The following is a 20,454-nucleotide window of genomic DNA, read 5'->3' as shown; positions in this document are numbered from 1 at the left end:
CAATGTCTCTGGGCTGCAGTCACCCAGTTACCTCAATTGCTGGAGGCTAAACCAAATTTAAGTCACTTCAATTCTGAATCAGCATGTCCATATAAGGGTTACAGTGATTTAACTATCTACTATAAAAGTTAAGTCAGATTAATTTTCGTGAGTGGCTGCATGTATACAAGGCCTATTATATTTTTAGCTGTTATGGTTGCAAAGGAAAGCTTGAAAATGTGACCCAAATGTAACTGATGCTGTGATGCTTGCCTGAATCTGCAGACAGAAAAAAGAACAGCAGCCATTAAATCCAGGGGGAAACCATCTGGTCTTGCACCCACCTCCAGGATAGGCCTGGCCCCTATTGCTCTGGGAGGCAGCAGGATTGGGTTATTAGAAAGCATGGATGCCCCCACTGGACTCTGTGGTATGGGTCCCACTTGATGAGGGTCAGATGCACCACAGGACTCTGCTCCTCTCCTTGGCTCCACAGGTCAGACTGGGTTGGAGAGAAAAAGCGGTGATCCTTTCCCAAACACCATCCACCAAAATGAGTTGCCACTCAGTGGATTGAGAAGGTCTATAATTCCCTTTATCCTTTATTACGTGCTTTGATAGTAGTGAAATAGTCAGCAATGCAGACATGCCAAAGGTCATTAACTAGCATTTGAGTTACCATCCCATTGAAATGAATGGGGCAGTTCACCCCTCTTGGTGCTTATTTCTGGCTCTCTGCAGATGCAGGCAGGCACCACTTCATGTGTTTACATTGCGTCATGTCAAGATTTTCTCCACTACTATAAAAGTCTCTTTTTTTTCTAAAAAGAAAGCTTAGATTCTGGAGAACAAGATGGCAGCTCAAAGATATACCACACTACAAAGTCACCCCTATTTGAGTCTTGCTTTAACTGCAGGCAGTGTGAACAAATTCGGTGTTTTAGGTCATGTCTGCACTACAGGCGTTACAGAAGCACAGCTACTGCACTGTATGGGGTTAATTATCATGAACTTAAAGAAAGGGATGTGTGGTAATAAAATCTGATGATGGTACAGGTCAGAGGAAGAGAGTTCATACAAGAGAACAGGACAGCACAATTCAGCAGGATGTGGATAGAAAAATATTCTTGATAGCTATGGAGTACAGAAATGTTTTGTTGTATGCACAAAGAGCAGTTATTTCAACTCAGATTCATCTCTCCTGCATGCCTGTACAATTTACTTTCAGGTACTAAACTTGTGTCTGGTGTTTTTAGTGCTTGACACTAGATGTCTCTCTTGTGCTGAGAAATGGTGCTCTTTCAGAAGCAACTGGTGAGCAACCAGCATTTCCAAAGACAGAAAATTGTCTTTCTGCCACACCATATTCTGAACTGTAGGGTTTTGGGACAATACTGCACACTATAATATACTGATCAAAACCACTATTTAGAATACTGGTACTACGGTGTTTTGGATCACTACTGTAGAGTACTTCTGTATTTTTAAAATGACCTAACTAAGACCAGGGCAGGGAAGGTCTCTGCTCTGACGGAGCTTTTGGGTTGCAAATATGTTACAACCAATATGTTGGTTTGTTCATTCTTGAGGCGGGTTTTGTAGGGAGGAGGTTAGCTAAAGAGAGAGACAAAGGAAGAGGGGACATTGAAGGGAGGGGGGATATTGACTGGAGGGGGAAAAGGAGAAGAGGATGGAAGATGGGGGCCATGGAGGACAAGTGGAGGGAGCCTGAAATAAAGCGACGACCAGAAGGGGGTGGGAAGGAGTTGGTGCAAACAGCCAAGCAGCATAGGGGAAAGAATGTGCAGAGTAAAAGCCAAACACAGCCCTCAGGCACTGATGACATTATCAGCATCCAAAGCATCCCCCCCCACTCTGCCATAATGGCATGTCTCTGCTCCTGCCATCTTAGTTTCTGGGGGGGGACCCTTCCCATCAATTTCTTTCTTCCAGAAGCTTGCAGGACTTGTGGGGAGGAGTGCAGCTGCATAGGCCACCCTGCAGTTATAGGTCCAGGGGTCCTAACTAGGAACAAGCAGCCATGTAGTTTTGCAACTGTAGCGAGTGGGCACAGTCTCCCTCCCTGACAGATGAGGAAGAGAACTGTAACTGCCTCCTGGTGGGCAGAACCGGGATACCTGCAGCTGTTCTGTTGGAAGCAGAGGCGGGACAGGAACCAGAACTATAAGATGCAGGTCCTCCAGCTCAGTGGGAGGAGAGCTGCTAGAAGAGCAGGATGTCTCCCCCTGGCTGCTGGAGCTTGGAGCCGATGGAGGCCACTACTGCGCCAGAGACCCAGAGGACACCTGCCGGTTTTGCTGGCTCTCTCGCCAGACAGCTAAGCTCCCCTTGACTGCTGTGTTGCTCGGCCAGACTGCAGGCCAGAGCCCTTACCTGATTGCTGCCCTGCCCTAAGTGAGGGCCCTGGGCAGACCGACTCACTACTGCTCTCTCTGACATAAGGCCAGAGCCATTTACTGATTACAGCCCTGTCTTGATTGAGGGCTCCAGGCCTATAGACTTACTGCTACCCTGCCCGACTGCGGGCCAGGACCATTAACTGTGTGCTGCCCCGCTCTGGCTGAGCATCAGGACTACCAGACCCAATTGCTGCCCAGCCTGGGCTGAAGGCTGGGGCCTATTACCTGTAGGCTAATTCCCCGCTGAATGGAGTCGCTCTAGGAACATTACAGCAAAAGGGTGGGGTCTCCCTCCTGGACGAGGAGAGAACTGCAACCGCCTTACTGCAACTATTTTAAAAGTAATAACGAGGAGTACTTATGGCACCCTAGAGACTAGCAAATTTATTTGGGAATAAGCTTTTGTGGGATATAACCCACTTCATCAGATGCATGGAGTGGAAAATACAGTAAGCAGGTATAAATATACAGCATATGAAAAGATGGGAGTTGCCTTATCAAGTGTGTGTCGGGGGGATCAGTGCTAACGAGGCCAATTCAATTAGGGTGGATGTGGCCCATTCCCAGCAGTTGACAAGAAGGTATGAGTATCAGAGGGATACTCCCTCTCCCACTTTTTATTCAGGCCTAGTTTGGTGGTGTCAAATTTGCAAATTAATTCCAGTTCTGCAGTTTCCCATTGGAGTCTGTTTTTGAAGTTTTTTTTATTGAAGAATGGTGACTTTTAAGTCTGTTATTGAGTGTCCAGGGAGATCAACGTGCTCTTCTACTGGTTTTTGAATATTACAATTCTTGACGTCTGATTTGTGTCCATTTATATGCAACTACAGGTATTTGGTGGTTAGCTGTCTGTGGTTTTAGTAAAATGTCTTCAGCCATGCAGCTTCAAGCTGATCTCAAACTAAGAAGCACTGGAACAGTTCAGAACTGAGACTGGAGATCTCCAGGTGCTGTAAAAAGTGACCTAAGTGCAGGTTGTATTTTTCCCACTGAGTTAGAAATGGGATAATCCAACACATATTTGTGCATACCAGTTATTTGAATCAGCAGGTGGTTTAACCCTGTTTATTTGCAAACATTTGGATGAATGTTCCCAAGCACAGCCCTCAGGCACTGTTCTCAATTATGTTAATGGAAACAAAATCATCAGGAATGCTAGTACAAATTTCTTACAAGTATCGACCCAAAAAAGCAATCATGGTACTTGGAAAAGAACTGTTTTATTACCAAAAACCCATAAAAGATTAATTGAACAGTTACAAATAGAGAACACATAAAAGCCACAATCTATTCCTGGATAATTTATGAACAGAGAAAGAATTCCTCCAGTTTAAAACCAGAATCTGATCAGAATGGCACTACAATTGCTCTCCATGTAACTCATATCGCTAAACTCATTTCCTATTTTCCCCCTCAAACTCACTGGCATTCATGTGGTATGGCACACAACTGCTAAGTCCCCTTGTTACGGATTAATTATAAGGCATCTCAGTCCTGCAATGAAAGATTTTACTGTATATTTTAGTGATTTTTGCAATTCTATTTGATTTTTGTAGTAATATATTAGCACAAAGGGCTTGATGGTATATAGTAAATTAAATTCAAATGGTCATTGCTGGGGAGTGTTATAAAAAGGCAAAAACAAGCTGAGCAATCATCTTCACTCTATGTGGATCTTAACAAAAATTTCATGAAGAATTTATGGCTGATGCATAACTCAGCCACCCATCTCCTGAGCTGGATGAGCAGAAGGCATATGATACTGTCTCTACACAAGTTGCATTGGTTCTCTGCTTACTACTAGATCCAAGTCAAATTTCAGGTACTCATCTACTAAGCCCTCAATGGAATAGGACCAGATACCTCAAAGATTGCCTCTCTTTCTAATACTGATGATCATTTGGTGGACTCTGACTAATGGAAACCAGGTTTGAACTCCAAGGAGTTGGCAGATGAGCCTTCTCAACAGCTAGCCTAAAGCCAAAGGAGAACTCTCCCAAAAGATATCAGTGAGAGTTCTATACGACCGACATCTTCAGAAAATGCTGTGCTATTCTATTTTATGCACTTGTTGTTCAGTGTCAACAATAATGTGATTCACAGAAAAACAAGATAAAGTCCCAGCTCTTCAAAACATTCACGAACCAACTGAAGTAGAAGAAAATGTTGTAGCACACTCCAAAACAGAAGCCAATGATTAACCAAAGAACAGAATGCAAAATTGCCTGTCACTTCTAACCTAATCATATTGAATTCTGTAACTCATGTACAGCACCTTGAAACCATGACAACAAGCTCTTTGGAAATGCTTATAGATCTAATACATTTTTGTACAGAATTTACAATATAGATGGGAACGTGAGACTCTTTTAATTTATACTATAGCTATTTGTAAATCAGGCAAAAACACTGGTTCAGACCCTACTGTGACAAAGTTCCTCCTCTACCTTGGTGGGTCTTGCACTTATTGGCGGATTTGCTCACCTTGAAGCTCCATGGTAGCCCTCAGTTTGGCCGTTTTTGTGAACCCACAGTCCAGGTCAACTCCTCCTATGTCTGACCAGGAGTTGGGAGGTTTGGGAGGAACCCGGGCCCGCCCTCTACTCCGGGTTCCAGCCCAGGGCCCTATCTAGAGTGTCTCCTGGAACAGCTGTGTGACAGCTACAACTCCCTGGGCTACTTACCCATGGCCTCCTCCCAACCCCTTCTTTATTCTCACCATAGGACCTTCCTCCTGGTGTCTGATAATGCTTGTACTCCTCAGTCCTCCAACAGTACGCGTTCTCACTCTCAGCTTCTAGTGCCTCTTGCTCCCAGCTTCTTACACGTGCACCACAAACTGAAGTAAGCTCCTTTTTTAAACCCAGGTGCCCTGATTAGCCTGCCTTAATTGATTCTAGCCGCTTCTTGATTGGCTGCAGGTGTTTTAATCTGCCTGTCTGTCTTGTCTCCAGAAGGATCTTGATTGTTCTGGAACCTTCCCTGTTACCTTACCCAGGGAAAAGGGACCTACTTAACCTGGGGCTAATATATCTGCCTTCTGTTACTCTCCTGTAGCCATCTGGCCCGACTCTGTCACACTACCTTGCTTGCATATCTGGAATTCCCAGGGCAATCAACAGGACTTCCAGCTGAAGTTAACCAGAGTTTTGAATGCACAAAAAAATACAGGAACAGGACCATAAATTACATTTTCAGCCACGGCAGCTCTTGATATTATTAATTATATTTATTATTATTTATGTAAAGTATTTTGGGGAAGGATCTTTTTGTTCTGTTCGTAAAGTTCCAGCTTTATGGAGGACAGGTCCATTACTGGGGCTTCCAGGTGCTACCACAATACACACACACACACACACACACACACTCTATGAGCATGTAGGCAGACTTTCCCTCCAGCCCTAGAAACCCTTATGGGAAAGTCCCTTTTGGTGATTGTACAGCACACTCACTCAAAGTACCTTTGCCAAGTATCTTTATTATTATTATTATTTCTTGCCTTAAGTTCCAGGTACAATGCAGCATGGTCACAGGGATCCTTCCTGCTCCCTGGCTCAGTCTTTTATTTAGCTTGTTTTCTTCTGCAACCTATCCAGCAAGTGAGCTAATTAGCTCATTTTAGTCCCCACAAGTGCAAGTGATCCCCTCTAAGGGTACGTCTACACAGGGATAAAAGACCTGTGGGCCCAGCTGGGTTAGATCAGCTGACTCAGACTCATTGCAGTGTAGATGTCTGGGCTCAGGTGGGACCCCAAGCTCTGGAACCCTCCATCTTTACAAGGTCCCAGAGCTCAGGGTCCTGTCTGAACCCAATTTTTCAACCCTGGAGTTTGAGCCCCATGAGATTGAGTCAGCTGACCTGGGCTAATCACAGTTTTGTTTTGTTTTGATCCCTATGTAGATCTGACCTTCCCAACTCAATCACACTACTTAATACCTTCCTACTCTAACTACACCCAGTGTCTTGTGTGTTCTAAGTGACCAGGGTGCTGGCTCCCAAAAGGAACTCTATTTATAACTGCTCACAGCACCCTGTCACAGTCCAAAATTAAAGAAATAGCAAACGCACATATAGGAAAAACATTCCGAGATATCTTTTTACATATTATTTTATTCTGAGAAAATTATGTTCACCCATCAAATGTTCAAGTTTCAAAAAGTATCCAATGTCTAGAGAATACAGAAATTGTTGCTGATGTAAATTCTAGTAGCCCTTCTGCTCTCTCAGGCATACACGGAGGATTGAGAGGAATGGGGTTGCTCTTGCTTCTGGAAAGGGTGGAGTATTTTTTGTTCAAATGCGATTGTCTGGTTGGGGATTGATTTGTTATATAGATCCAGGCTGGCTTAGACCAGCATTGTCATTATAGTTGTTTTGCACAGGATACGTATTTTACATTCTGTCCCAGTACTTAAATCTTGAAGGACGGACACTTTCAGGCAAATTAAATAAATGAGTGTTCATAAAAGATATGAGTTTAATTAAAATGGGCAAGATTCACCCTGATGTAGATAGAGCTCAATAACAGTTGTACCAGAATAACTCCCTATGTGTCAAGTATCAGAGGGGTAGCCGTGTTAGTCTGGATCTGTAAAAGCAGCAAAGAGTCCTGTGGCACCTTATAGACTAACAGACATAGTGGAGCATAAGCTTTCGTGTGTGAATACACTCATATTCTGGAATAGAATTGCCTTCTTCAGATTTCGCTTAATCCACTTTCAAAGTCCACTTTCAGTCATCAAATGCTTATTCTAAAATAAGTGTCCACATGAGAAATTATTCTAGGGTATTAATTCTGAAATAGCTATATCAGTAAATTTCCAAGAGTAAACAAGCCCTAAGAATGATTTCTTTAACATTATTTTGCAGTTTCATCAAAGCAAATAAAACAAGAGTCAATAGCACACTACCATACCAAACAAGTGAATAACATTTGATTAATTAAACACATTGCCTTATAAACAATGCAGCATATAGGTTTATCATTGAGTGGAATAGTGTAAACATGTCAAAGAAGTTCTGTTTTAAGGACTCCCTCTCGGTGGGTGGGTGTATGTGTATGTTTGCATGCACCAGGCTAGGGAGGGGCATAGCCTGGGGTAGCCACTCCTATGCTATTGATAATACATTCATGCTCCATACACCCATCTAACAGAGACTAATCCTACATGCAGACTCACACACTTTTCTAGTAGACTACTCCACCTCACACAGTGCACGGTAAGTTTAACCAAAGAAGGAAAACGGGATCTGATTTTCTGAGGAATAGTTTTGTTTTGAGATGTGTTTGTTAGTGAATTCTGGCCACACATTCTCTTTGATGCTGTAATTAAAAAGATTTGTTTTCCCATCATATTGCCAGTGGCCTTGTATCCATATTTACAAACATCTTTCTGTTAAGACTTTGACACTTAACTAATTTAGAGAATTTATTTTGCACTGGGGAATACAGCAAAGAGAGGCTTAGAATGCAGTGAAGAGGTTGTTAAGTTGCTTTAGCCATGTAAGAAAATGAGAGATCATAAAACTTGAAAACAATATTGTAGAGAAAAACCTTTGTCTACCATTGATGGTGTTCTAAGAACCAATCTGCATAGCATAATCTGTCAAAGCAAACACAAAGCAGAGTTTTGTTACTGCAAATGATGGCATTGTCTATCTTCAGTATATCGATTTCCAGTTTGTGTAATAAAACCACAAGTGAATACCTCAGGAACAGAAACTGTTTGTCCTAAAACCACACATCTGTGGAGAGTGCAGAGATGCGGTGCCCTCTGTAATTAACAGTGCCGATTTCTGAATGACTCTTTCTGACAAAGACTAAGAGCAGCACATCCCTTGGTCTTATATTTGATTAGGATTTAGGGAGCTCTAATGAATTAATGTTCGCAGAGAGATTTGAAGTAAACAGCTATATTCATGACGAGGATTAATGTCTATTATTACTGAAGGCGCTGTCTCAGCAACCTTTCAGATACGCTTTATAAAGGCGATATAAATGCTTCAGAGGTAATAACAATGACCAAACAAATAGTTATGAATGACTGATCTAGCGGGGCATGCCCAATGCTGATGTGCGTGTGCTTGATGAGAGATGCATATTAATACCAATTAGCCATGCCTGTGACTGTGTCGCTGTGCTGCATGCCCCCTGCTAAGTGTGCGCCCTGTCTGTCTCTCTAGGGCTCTGGGGATGCCGAGGGCCCCTCGCTCCTTCGCCGGGACTCTCCATCCCTGCTGCACTTGCATGACAAAAGGCAGCCAGCAGCTCCACTGACCTAATGAGATGAGGGTCTCCCGGGCCGTTCCACTGAGCCTCCTGCTCCTGGGCTGCCTAGGGGGCGCCGCCAGCGGGCAGGCCCGAGGGGCCGGTGAGAACGCGGAGCGCCCCGCGCCCTGGGCGCAGTCCGGGCAGTTCTCTACCCGGGAGCAGCATGTGTGCAGCTGGCAGCTGGTCCGAGGGGAGGAGGCCACCGAGTTGCAGCTGAGTTGCCAGGCGCCTGGAGAGGGCGGCAGCGAGGGGCTCCGGTGCGTGTACCGGGGCCAGCCGGAGCGCTGCGCCGCCTACAGCGCCAAGAGCCGCCAGTACTGGAAGCAGATCCTGGGCAAGCTGCGCCGGAAGCGCCACCCCTGCCAGGACAGCAGCCCGCTGAAAGCCCGGCTCTGCAGCAGCAAGAAGGGGCCGCCCGAGGCGCACCTGCGCCTGGCACCCCCCAGCCCCAGCCCTGCAGCGCCTGGGGCCGCCGGGGGCCCGGCCAGAGGCCGAGCCAAGGGCCAGGGCAGCGCCCAGGAGGCGGCTACGCTGCAGCAGCCGGGGGCCCCCAGCGCCAAGGCGATGAGCAGCGAGTCACACGCTGGTGCCCTGGAGAAGCGGGGCAAGGCGGGCAAGAGGAAAGGGGGTCCCGGCTCCCCGGTGCCCCCCGAGCAGCGGCCGCCCACGGCTGGGGGGAACCCGGAGCCGCCCACGGAGCTGAGCGAGGACCTGGCCGAGACCTACTGTGCGGAGCAGTGGCACTCGCTCTGCAGCTTCTTCCTGAACTTCTGGAACGGCTGAGGGCACAGGGCGGTGGCGGGGGGGCGTGGGTGGGTGGGTGGGAAATAGGGTCGCACCCAGGCGGGCAGTCGGGTGGGGGGGGGGCAGAGCTGGGGGTAGGAGCGTGCAGCCGCGGGACACCGGGGGGAAGGGTATAACTTACTCATTGGTACTAACACTGCAGCCGCTGCTCGCCCCGGGGCAGGGGGGAAGCTGTGGCCAGGCCTTTGCACGGCGGGTTATTGGCTAACATGACTGATCAGTCCCTCCTTCCATACTAAACAAGCACCAAGGCGTGTGTAGTCTGCGCTGCTATTTCAGAGATTTCTGCTCTAGGGGTGACGTGTAGTTAAACCCCTAGGAGATTTTCGGTATTGTCACGTTTACTTGCTGGGAAAGGGCTTCCCCTTGTTCACCAGGAGCAAACATGTGCCAGGGAGTTGTATTGCAGAAGATGATGGGTGCAACATTAATAAAGGTGCAACTCTTTTACAGCAATGTGTGTGTGTGTGACCCCTGACTTGCCAGAACCTGCTTGTGGCTGTGATGCTACAAGGGAGCCCAACCAAGGAGTTGAGGAAGTAGTGCCTTACCTTAACTGACAGTTAACAGGATTCCCTGAAGGTGGATGAGGGCCAGGAGATCCTGAAAGACTTCCCAAGGTGGCAGAACCCCCACACAGCACTGGGGCAACAGTGAAATTATACCCCTTTGAGTATAGTGTGCAAACCTTTCATCCTACTGAAGCCAGCCATTCATACAAGACTTAGTTTATTTTCTAGTCTATTGTGAAAAGCTCCAGAGAAACAACAGTCAATATTTATGTGGCTAAATAGCTGTCACCAGAAGTTATTGCTTTCTCTGTTCCTTGGATCCTGGATTGTGGAGCTGCTGAGAAACACTGAAGGGGACCTACTTTCTCTAGGTACCCTGGGAATATGCTCTCTCTTTTCCTCCACCCATGCAAATGAAACATTTTTCAATTAATATACATTAAAATATGCTATTGAGTCACACAATTTAGGTAAAAACAACAAGGAGTCCGGTGGCACCTTAAAGACTCACAGATTTATCTACCCAGATAAATCTGTTTGTTAGTCTTTAAGGTGCCACCAGACTCTTTATTGTTTTTGTGAATACAGACTAATATGGCTACCCTCCTGATACTTGACAATTTAGGTACTTTTTTCTTAGCTTATTATTTAACTCTCTTTATCTGGCTGGTATTCTTTTCAAGGTGACATCCCCCCCGCCCCCTTCACTCTCATCTTTTCATAGCATTTCTGCAGCACCATTTGCATCAGTTTTCAGAAAATAAAGTGAAACAGTTGTCTCTGTTGAGCCAGCTTGCACCTGTTTTTCCTCAGGAAAGTGTCAGTTATTACACTTCACTTTACTTACTTATGGCTTCACTTATATTTAGTCTCATATTCATATTATTTCCTAATGTGTGATTGTATGGTTGCCATGGGGCCCAGTCATGGAAATCCTCAACCATGTAACTAGCCTTTTCAGTACCTTAATGGGACTGCTTGCAAGAAGAATCAAAAAAAGAGAGGGGTTGTTGAGTCAGGTCCACACACTAGTTATGCTGAATTTTGTAAATATAAATCTAGGGCCCAAGCCTACAGCTGCTTATGCATATGAATGATCCCACTGAATTGAAAGTTACTCATGTACATAAGTGTTTACAGATGTAGTTTTAATTCATATTAATTGCCTCTCTTCTCATTTCAAAAGGTGTAGCAATTTTTTTTTTTAATCAAAGACCTGTACTTATAATGGCAAAGTGCAATGTTCTGGCTTGAATAGGATCATCAAAAAGAGCAGCAATGTAAACAAAATGTTGATCTTATTATAGAAACCATCAATGGAAAACCAGAATTGCTACATACTGTGACAAAGTTCCTCCTCTACCTTGGTGGGTCCTGAGCTTATTGGGGGATTTGCTCGCCTCAGAGATTCACAGGAGCCCTCAGTTTGGCCACTTTCATGGCTCAAATCAGCTGTTCACTCAGATAACCTCATCACTGGCCAGCAAGGGGAAAAGGAGAACAACCACCCATGCAGTCTCTGCTGATCCACCATGTGGGTCAGGGAACAGCCCAGAGACCTTCCCCTCAGGTGGAACCCACAGTCCAGTTCAACTCCTCCTGTGTATGATCAGGAGTTGGGAGGTTTGGAGGGAACCCAGGCCCGCCCTCTACTCCAGGTTTCAGCCCAGGGCCCTGTGGATTGTAGCTGTCTAGAGTGCCTCCTGTAACAGCTGTGTGACAGCTACAACTCCTTGGGCTACTTCCCCATGGCCTCCTCCCAACACTTACTTTATCCTCACCACAGGATCTTCCTTCCTCCTGGTGTCTGATAACACTTGTACTCAGTCCTCCAGCAGCACATCCTCTCATTCCCAGCTCCTTGCATGCCTCTCCCTAACTGAAGTGAGGTCCTTTTTAAACCCAGGTGCCCTGATTAGCCAGCCTGTCCTAATTGATTCTAGCAGCTTCTTAATTGGCTCCAGGTGTCCCAATTAGCCTGCCTCCCTTAACTGGTTCCAGCAAGTTCCTGCTTGTTCTGGAACTGCGCCTGCCATCTTATCCAGGGGAAAGGGATCTACTTAATCTGGGACTAATATATTAGCTGGGGCTAACATACCATGGTGTGATTTAGCCCCCTGTAATCCTTGTATTCCTGATTTACTGCTGCATTTCTATTGGGTTTCATTTCCCCTACCTTCAAGTTTAGCTGGACTGCAGAGTTAAGTTTATGAAATAAAACAAGTACCCCCCCCCCAAAAAAATCACTTGTTACAGTTTTGGTTGCACTTTCCCCCACACCTTTTTTATGCACTCCCTATCCGTGGCCCCACAAAGTCACAGGACCTCCTGGTCAACCTCCTCCCGGCCCTGGCTAAAATGGCCATCTATAAAACCAGGGTGAGGAGGCTGGCCGATGGAGCCTGCTGTGACTGTGGGGCCTATTTCCGATCCTCTGTCCATTCACGTATCTGGGCAGAGTTCCTCTGGGCGGCATCCACTGACACCCTTGACGCCTTTGAGGAGCATTGGGTGCTGTCCGGGGTTCTCTGCTCCGTGTCCCCGTCCAGTTCCCTTCGTTTGACCCTTTGACCACACTCCTCTCCCTGTTATTTCATTAGTTGTCCCCTGTACTCATTTGGTTTCCAGGTCCTGTGGATCCCCCTCTCAGGCTGGGGCAGGGGAGGGAGGAGAAGAATCCTTTAGCTTCCGCCCTCCCACTTTTTGGATCCCAATAGGACTACTTGTTGTACCCAGCTGGCCTGGGTCTATCACAATGCATAGACACAGTTATGAAGTGAAATTGTAAAAATGGAATTGGTCAGTTTAGAGGAGAAACTATTAAGAGCCACATGATAGAATGATACAAAATAATGAATGGATCAGAGAAGGTAAAGTTATGAGAGGGTAAAAAGGAGCACTTAATAGAAGAATAAGGGGATGGCCAATAAAACTGAAAAGCAAACAGTTTAAAACTGATGAAAGGAAATACTTGAAATAAACTGCATGTGGAACTTATTGCCACAAAATATTAAGGCCAAGAGTTTAGCGGGATTAAAAAAGAATTGGGTGTTATTTGGATAATGAGAACATTCAGTTACTGTAGACAGGGTAATTTATTGTGTCTTGATATAAATCCTCATACTTTCAGGACAATCAATGACAAGGGGACAGGGCTCAGTAAGAAACTTTTCTTAATGGGCAGATTAATCCATAACTGTCCCCCATGTAGTTTCTTGCACTTTCCTCCAAAGCATCTTATACTGGCTACTGTCAGTCAGCATACTGGACTATATGGACCGTTGGTTTGATCTGGTATGGAGATTCTTATGTTGAAAGCAATGGGGAAAAAATCCTTGTGTGTTCTTGAAACAGTACCCCAGAGTGCAGCAATTAGACCATCCCACAATATAGAAGATAAGAAATTAGAATACAACATTAAATATAGCTGAGCAACACAACAATAAACTGTATTTGGCATGCAATGCTATAAGTTGTAAACATCTCTAATGTTTTCACTTGTGATCTCCAGCTAAGCTAGTGAAATATAGTTGCTCTGAAGCCTCCATTAAAATCAGGATTGGGGAGAGGGAGAAATATGAAGGGAGCCTATTACATGGAATATTCATTCCTTAAGGGGTCTCCACAGGAACTATCTGTGGATCCAGATAAAACCTCGTTCAACAGAATGGCCGAATCTCCACTGAATAGGTTTCAAAGATGAAAGATTTTGGCACCTTAATATTCTGTTGAATACCATCCTCAATTTGTGCACTTCCTTCCCAAGTCAGACCACATGGAAATTAAAGAATTTACTTACTGAAAACATGTACCAAAATGTGTAAATTTCTTTTTACGTGTCTACTTAAATAACATTTTCTAACAGGCCTATATTTTTCTCTGCCAAACCAGACAGTTCAGTTTTTGCAGGCCAAAAAAAGGAGGCAGAGGCAGCTTTAAAGGGAAGGTATTTTTGGTTCCAAGGAGTGATTTACATCTGCACACAATGAACTTTGAAAATTTTCCAAAAATGAAAGTGTGTAAATCACTCTAGATAAGGACATGAGGAAGGATTGCAGGATTTCCTTAACATTCATTTTGTCACAGGATAAAAAAGACTTGAAATAGAAACAGAACAGATTCTAAAAGATTCAAATGCTTCTCAAGGTTACTTACCTTGAATAGCAACGTTCTTTGAGATGTGTCCCCCTGTGGCTGCTCAATGTCATGTGTGCACACCTGTGCACTCCGGAACAGAGATTTTTCTTCAGCAGTGACTGTGGGTCTGCAACTGTGCCCTAGGCACCCTCAAGCTCTCCTACAATGCCATACAGGGCAGGGTGGACCCACCACCAACACTCCAGTTCCTTCTCAACTATGAAAGTCCAATAAGAGACTCCAAGGCAGAGGGGAAGGAGGTTAGGTTGTGGATCACCTACAGGGAAACATCTCGAAGAACTCCCGTTACCGTACAAGGTGAGTAACTGCTCCTCCTCCTTCGAGTAGTGTTGCTGGGGTGCTCCCCATCAGTAGACTCCTGAGCAGTACGACCATGATGGAGGAGGGTGCTGATGAGGTGGATTCAGTACAAATTGTAGAACAGCCACATCAGCTCTGGAAGCAATCACAAGAGCATAGTGCTGGAAGAATGAGTGTAACAAAGACCTGGTTGCTGCTTTGCAGATGTCTGGGATAGGTATGTTGCTCAGCAGGGCAACAGAGGAGTAAGCAATAACTCTCAGAGAGGGGAAAACCCCTGAGGCTTTGTAACAGGTTAAGATGCATCTGGACAATCTTTGAGTGGAAATTGCCTGTCCTTTAATTCATTCTGCAATTGACATAAAAAGAACCTAGGTTCTTTAGGTGAAGCCCTGAAGAACCTAGTCCTGTCTAGGTAAAATGCGAGAGCTCTTCTTACATCCAGTGTATGAAGGCTCATTTCTTCTTATGAAGAACCCTCTAACCCTACAAAAATGAACTGCATAAATTAGATTATTTAATTGTGGGTAGGCAGTGAGTTATTTTTGCTACACAATTTAAGAAGCCACAGCTACCATCATTTTATTAAATACAGAATATTATATTGTGTGCATAAAAATATTTTAATAATTTACGAGCTAAATTTATGAGTAATTTACTGGACACTGGCACCCTGAATGTTCTCAGGGGCTACAAAGTTTATTGTGGTGTAACATACAAAAGAAACTCACATGCCTAAGGTCACTATATCTTCTTAATAATAACTTCGCAAAATTTGTTTCACTGGACTTTCCTCATCTCCCATCCCTATTACATCTTCCTCCTTCAGAGTTTAAGAAACTTGCCCAAAGCTTCATATCTAACATGGTCTTTTGCTTGAACTAGGCTCACTTCATTCCAATGCATTTCAAGATATGTATCTGGATGGAAACAAAGCACTGAAAGGGCATGACGTTTTGATATTTTAATAGGGAAGGACAAAAGATGATGCTTTAAGAAATTATAACTTCTATGTCAGTGAAAGATTATATTGCTAGGGAAAGGATTCTGTGGAAGTCAGCTGGGAAAAAAAAATCTTGATATGGCTAAACTACAGAAAGTTTCCCCAAGAAACTTCAGTGGCCATGAAATGTAAAACAATGTAAATGACTGCCTGAAGCTGTTGCTATGCAACTAGTGCTCCAAATAAATGGTGAAGCAGTTCCAGACCAGTTTGTAGTTTGACAGCTGGAAACAGAGCTGGCTGGTCACATGACAAAGTTTGGGCTGCAGATCCCAAATCTTTGATCAGTAGGTTCTTTTGTTTTTGTGCACGATGACCACAATGGGAATTATTCTTTCCTAGATTCTGCGTTGGGTACTTAGGCATTTAAATTGAAAAGGGGGAAGGAAATGTTGGGGAGGGACGTCTGGGCAAGATGCCACTATTTATTTGTTGAACAATCTAAAAATGTAGTTCCTATTAAGTGTCTCAGAAACTAAATGTTTACTGTAATTGCCATGATGCTTCCTGTGTGTCTTCGTTCTGCTCACTGTCAGGTCTGTCTGGGAGATTTGTTTAACTTTGCCAGAAGAGACCAAATTCTGACTTCATCTACCACATTGTTCATATTCACTGGCACTAAAATGTTGTGGATCCATTCTTAGTGCAAAGAACTGGTGTAATGAAGTCTAGTGAGCAATCCCTAGTCTGCTTGGATGTGCTCTCCCTGAGCAGGTCACCTAAGCATTAAACCTGAATACTCCCTTCAACTTACATTGAAGAGTTTGAGTGAAAAACTCACATTAAAATAATGCCACTGAGTCCTTAATTGTCAATTACAACTAACAGAATAGTAGAGCTGTGCATTATTATGAAAGAGCAAAAGCCATAGATCAGATGACTCTCCTCCATATGAAATTGCAGCCATTTCAATTAATACATCTTATACAGTATGTGCCCACTGTTACATGTAGATTGCTTCAATACATTACGGGTCCTGCCCTATATGTGAACTACTTATGACTTTTATAGAAAATAGAAAATACTGATATCTATACAAGCAAGTGCTTTCCAGGACCCTTTTCTGCAACTCCCACTGAAACATTTCAACTGTTCACTCTCTCTCATTTTGAAACTGAAATCTGTGCAGAGGGTTAACCTGTACTTAACATCTGGAGTTGTGCTCAGTTGCTGATCTCCGCCTTTCAGTCTAAGGTTATACATAAGGATTTTCACAATGATGGAACTGAAAGTACTAGCAGTTGGGCTCCCATTCAGCAAAACGCTTAAGCATGTGTTTAAGTCCCATTGGCTTAAAGTTAAAATTAAGTATGCATTTCAATACTTGGTTGAACTGGGGCCTTAATCAAGACAGCAAAGTTCTTTAATGTTCACAGATCTCTGTGTGAGAAACTGGTTTGAGGAAAGGGAAATCAGATTCATATTTCTCGATAACATGATTTATGTTTAGCTTGTTTTGGCTTGAATGAGTCTTTTCCCCTGCAATATGACTCCATTTGTCCTGATGGAATCCTTAGTAATTTCCTCATTAGACCTAACACAGCTCAGTGCATAAACTTGTTACCAGTACTTACCTAGGGAGAAGATTCTACAGTAATATGGTTCAACTGGTGGTCAGTGTCTTCTTGTTATGCACATCCAAGCTGAACATCATTCTACAGCTTAGAAAGTGTAACTACATGTGGGATACTGAGAGACTAAGGTAAGCTGTGGAGAACAGAGGTTAGCTGTCAGGATTCTGAAAACAGATATAAGCTGTGATTTTAATTGTTTTCCAGCAGCACGCGGGGAGATGAGAGCTTGTTTTGAATTTCAGTCTCATCATTACCTTTACAAATCCATTTGTACACTTACAACTTGGGACAGACTAGACAATCATAATGGTCCCTTCTGACCTTAAAGTCTATGACTCTGTGACAAGTGAGGAGCCAGAGTCTTGTCAAATGATCTCTATTCAGATAGATTCCTATTGGCTACATCCTTATACAACAGTACATATGTAAATTATTTCACATCTAATTAGTTGTAATTAATGTTTTCTGCATGGGTTCAAGATCCAACGGTTTGAATGGGTATCCTCAAAATTTTAAACTTTTTTTCATACATTTGCATTGTGGAGCAGTGCGCCAGAATCAAGCCCTTAAACAGAACAATAAGACAGGGGCACAGGACAGCAACAATTTAAATGAAAGCAAGTTGGGTAACTGAATCTTAAGTCTTTAGTGACTTCTCTTTAAATAACCCTAATATAATATTGCCCTACCTTGCACCGTGAGCCTTTTACTGAAACTCACAGAAAAATCAAACAATACGACAGGCATTTCCACAGCAGACTTTCCAATTTTCACTACAACCTTACTCCGCTAATAATTTGGATTTAAGGATTTCATGCTCAATCCATAAACATAATTACATTTGGGAAGCTTTTAAACAGAAGGTATTATAGAGTTTAGATTAATTTTCCCCGTCACCACAGTGTTTCACTAAGGGAGGGGATCTATCAAGTACAATCATGTAGAAGATATTATACAGCTTTAGAAATAATTCAGGCTCGTAGGGCTTAATGTGGTTTGGTATGTGCCTTGCTTTGTTAGATTTGTACAGTCTCTGTTACCCTCAGTGTAAGGAAAATATTTTGTTCTATTTATTTCAAGCATTCAGAAGGTTAATGATGCATGTGCCTTGGAGGGGGGGAAAGGGCGTGAGAGGGAAGGCTGCACCATCCTTAACTCAGCCCACATTCCAGCTTTCTGAATAGAAGAAATGGCCTGATCGCTATGGTGTGATTTTTACTCATCAAAATGCAGCCTTCCCACAGAACAGGTCCCTCCCGCCTTCTCCTGGAGCACCACGTGCCTCGCAGTCACATTACATTCCACTTGACTCAAACACAGTCTTGAATGATTACAAAGAGAAACACTGAAAATTCTCATGGTCTTAGAAAATTAAGAAAATGCACAAATACAGCAAAAATAACTTCAGCTTCATAACAACAAGGACAAGGTTACACCCTGTAAATCTGGAAGTGTTCTTTATTAACCCTTATAATCTGAAATTGTATACATGTTTATGCTCGATATTAATGTGTACCTTATGAAGGGGATGTTGCATGATGCTGGCTTGCTGTACTTGTCTTGCTGTTAGAAAGACTGTATTGACTTCACTTTAGCAGAAGTATATTTCAATTGGCTATAATGAAAAACATATGTAACACTGTAAGGCTATTGCATTCATACAATGCGCCTTTTTGAGGAGCATAATGTACATAATATTTTTATTATATACAAACCATAATGAACATTTAAATGTTACTTTTAGAATTTAGTTAGATCACCTATATATGTTCTATGATTAACTCTCAGATGAAATCTAGAACCTTTTAAAATAAAACTTCAGGATTAAACCTGATTTTAATTTCAGATTTCTATTTTGGCTATATTTTCCATTTTAAGACTTCTCAAAATCAGAAGACATTTAATGAAAGAATTTTTATGAACATAACTATGGTAAATAACTTTTTGTAATATATAAATATAAACACACACACACACACACACACAGAGAGATTATACTGAATTTATCAAAGAAAACAAGTAAAAAGATTGGAGTCTATAAAAAAAGATCCAAATCTTAAAGTGCAATGTTTTACTTAAGATTTATGCAGAATAGTTGTTAATTTACTAGAAAACTCTTAAAGGATTTGATCCTGCAAATCATACTCACATAAATATTCCTTATTCATATGAGTAGTCACAGTGAACTCAATGGGTTTACTTACATGAGTAAGGACTGGGCCACAGAAGTGTCTGTAGAATATGAGGTCTGAGTTAAAAAGATCACAGAATCTTGCACAGTTATGCTTTTCTAGTAGCATTTACTGTGAATCACATTCACCTTTGGAACTACAATTATATTAAATACATCAAAATCAAACCTCAGCTAATCTAGAGAAACTTCGGAAAGGGAGATCCAATGCAGGAATTTTTCAAAAGTTTTTTTTTTTTTTTAAAGAATTATAAAATTATAATACCACTTCCCAAAAGACCTGCCTTGACCTGCATAATGATTTGCAATGAAACAGACAAGACCTAAAAGAAATGTACATAAAACATGCACACTGATTTCAGACCATTTTTTTCTTTTCACAGCAAAACCTTTCAAAATTATACATCTATCATTGCTATTCTGTTGACAGGAAAGGATTGAGGCGGCGGCAACACAGTGGAATATCATTTCATGTTAGTAGAGACAAGATGTTAAGGATATAGAAGTAATCTTTTGTCTCTGCCCAAGGACAAACAGTATTAAATTTATATGCATGCTTCTGTCCTGACAGCAAAGGACTTCCACACAACTCTTACTGAGGGTTAATAGCTCTTTGAGATTCTACTCTCTAATGTACCTTGGCATGAAATGGTCTCTCGTGATTCATCTCCCCTTTTAATAGTAGCTCCAAGACTACAAGCACTTTTTTTTTTTTAAAGTTCTTTTATCCCCAGCTGAAGCAATCTGCATTTTCATTGGATCCGAGACCACATAGCATGAACATTTTTTTCCTTTTCAGTTCTATTCTCCAGCAGCCCTCAGCAGACAGTTAGGCAATCTGAAGAACCTATTGAATATAGGGCACGATGTCATGCCACCCATAGAGGGGCCAATAAGGACTCTCTTTTCGACCATCACAAGGAGAAATGTACATATTGACTGTATTTTAACAGCTTATAGGAGCATTGTAAACATCTGTGAGTTCACTGTAAACAGTAAGGGAACCTTAAGGGCTTTATTCCATTGGTTTTTTGTTATTTTTTAAATTTACCTTTGCTAAGTTTTCATGGTGCAGGAGTCACACAGGAACATTAAATATCAGCAAACATCTCTCTTTGCACTTCAGAAGATTTGTTTGGTTCCGATCAAAATAAAATGAAAGCCCAAATCCTCGTGTCTGTCTTTGGAGTGGACAGTTCAACTCAGGAGGGCCTGGTTGTGAAGGGAGCTCTAAGACCCAA

General features: G+C 42.9%; 2 protein-coding genes across 2 annotated transcripts in view; one reads left to right on the top strand and one right to left on the bottom strand.

Annotated features, from left to right (window-relative positions):
* TNKS2 (tankyrase 2) overlaps positions 1–20,454 on the bottom strand; it is a 299,288-nt gene that overhangs the window by 199,689 nt on the left and 79,145 nt on the right. The gene's annotated exons all lie outside the window — the stretch shown is intronic.
* Positions 7,502–9,472, top strand: FGFBP3 (fibroblast growth factor binding protein 3). The gene is made up of 2 exons (XM_074959992.1): positions 7,502–7,620; positions 8,584–9,472. Exon 2 carries the CDS (start codon positions 8,687–8,689, stop codon positions 9,452–9,454), a length of 768 nt encoding a protein of 255 aa, XP_074816093.1. The 5' UTR covers positions 7,502–7,620; positions 8,584–8,686; the 3' UTR covers positions 9,455–9,472.

This window comes from Natator depressus, chromosome 7 (assembly GCF_965152275.1).
Source record: "Natator depressus isolate rNatDep1 chromosome 7, rNatDep2.hap1, whole genome shotgun sequence".
In the NCBI taxonomy this organism is placed as follows: domain Eukaryota; kingdom Metazoa; phylum Chordata; order Testudines; family Cheloniidae; genus Natator; species Natator depressus.
This window is presented reverse-complemented; position numbering and strand designations above follow the sequence as displayed.

Excerpts from the sequence above, each read along its gene's own strand:
- FGFBP3 (XM_074959992.1), top strand. The coding sequence starts at position 8,687 with ATGAGGGTCTCCCGGGCCGTTCCACTGAGCCTCCTGCTCCTGGGCTGC.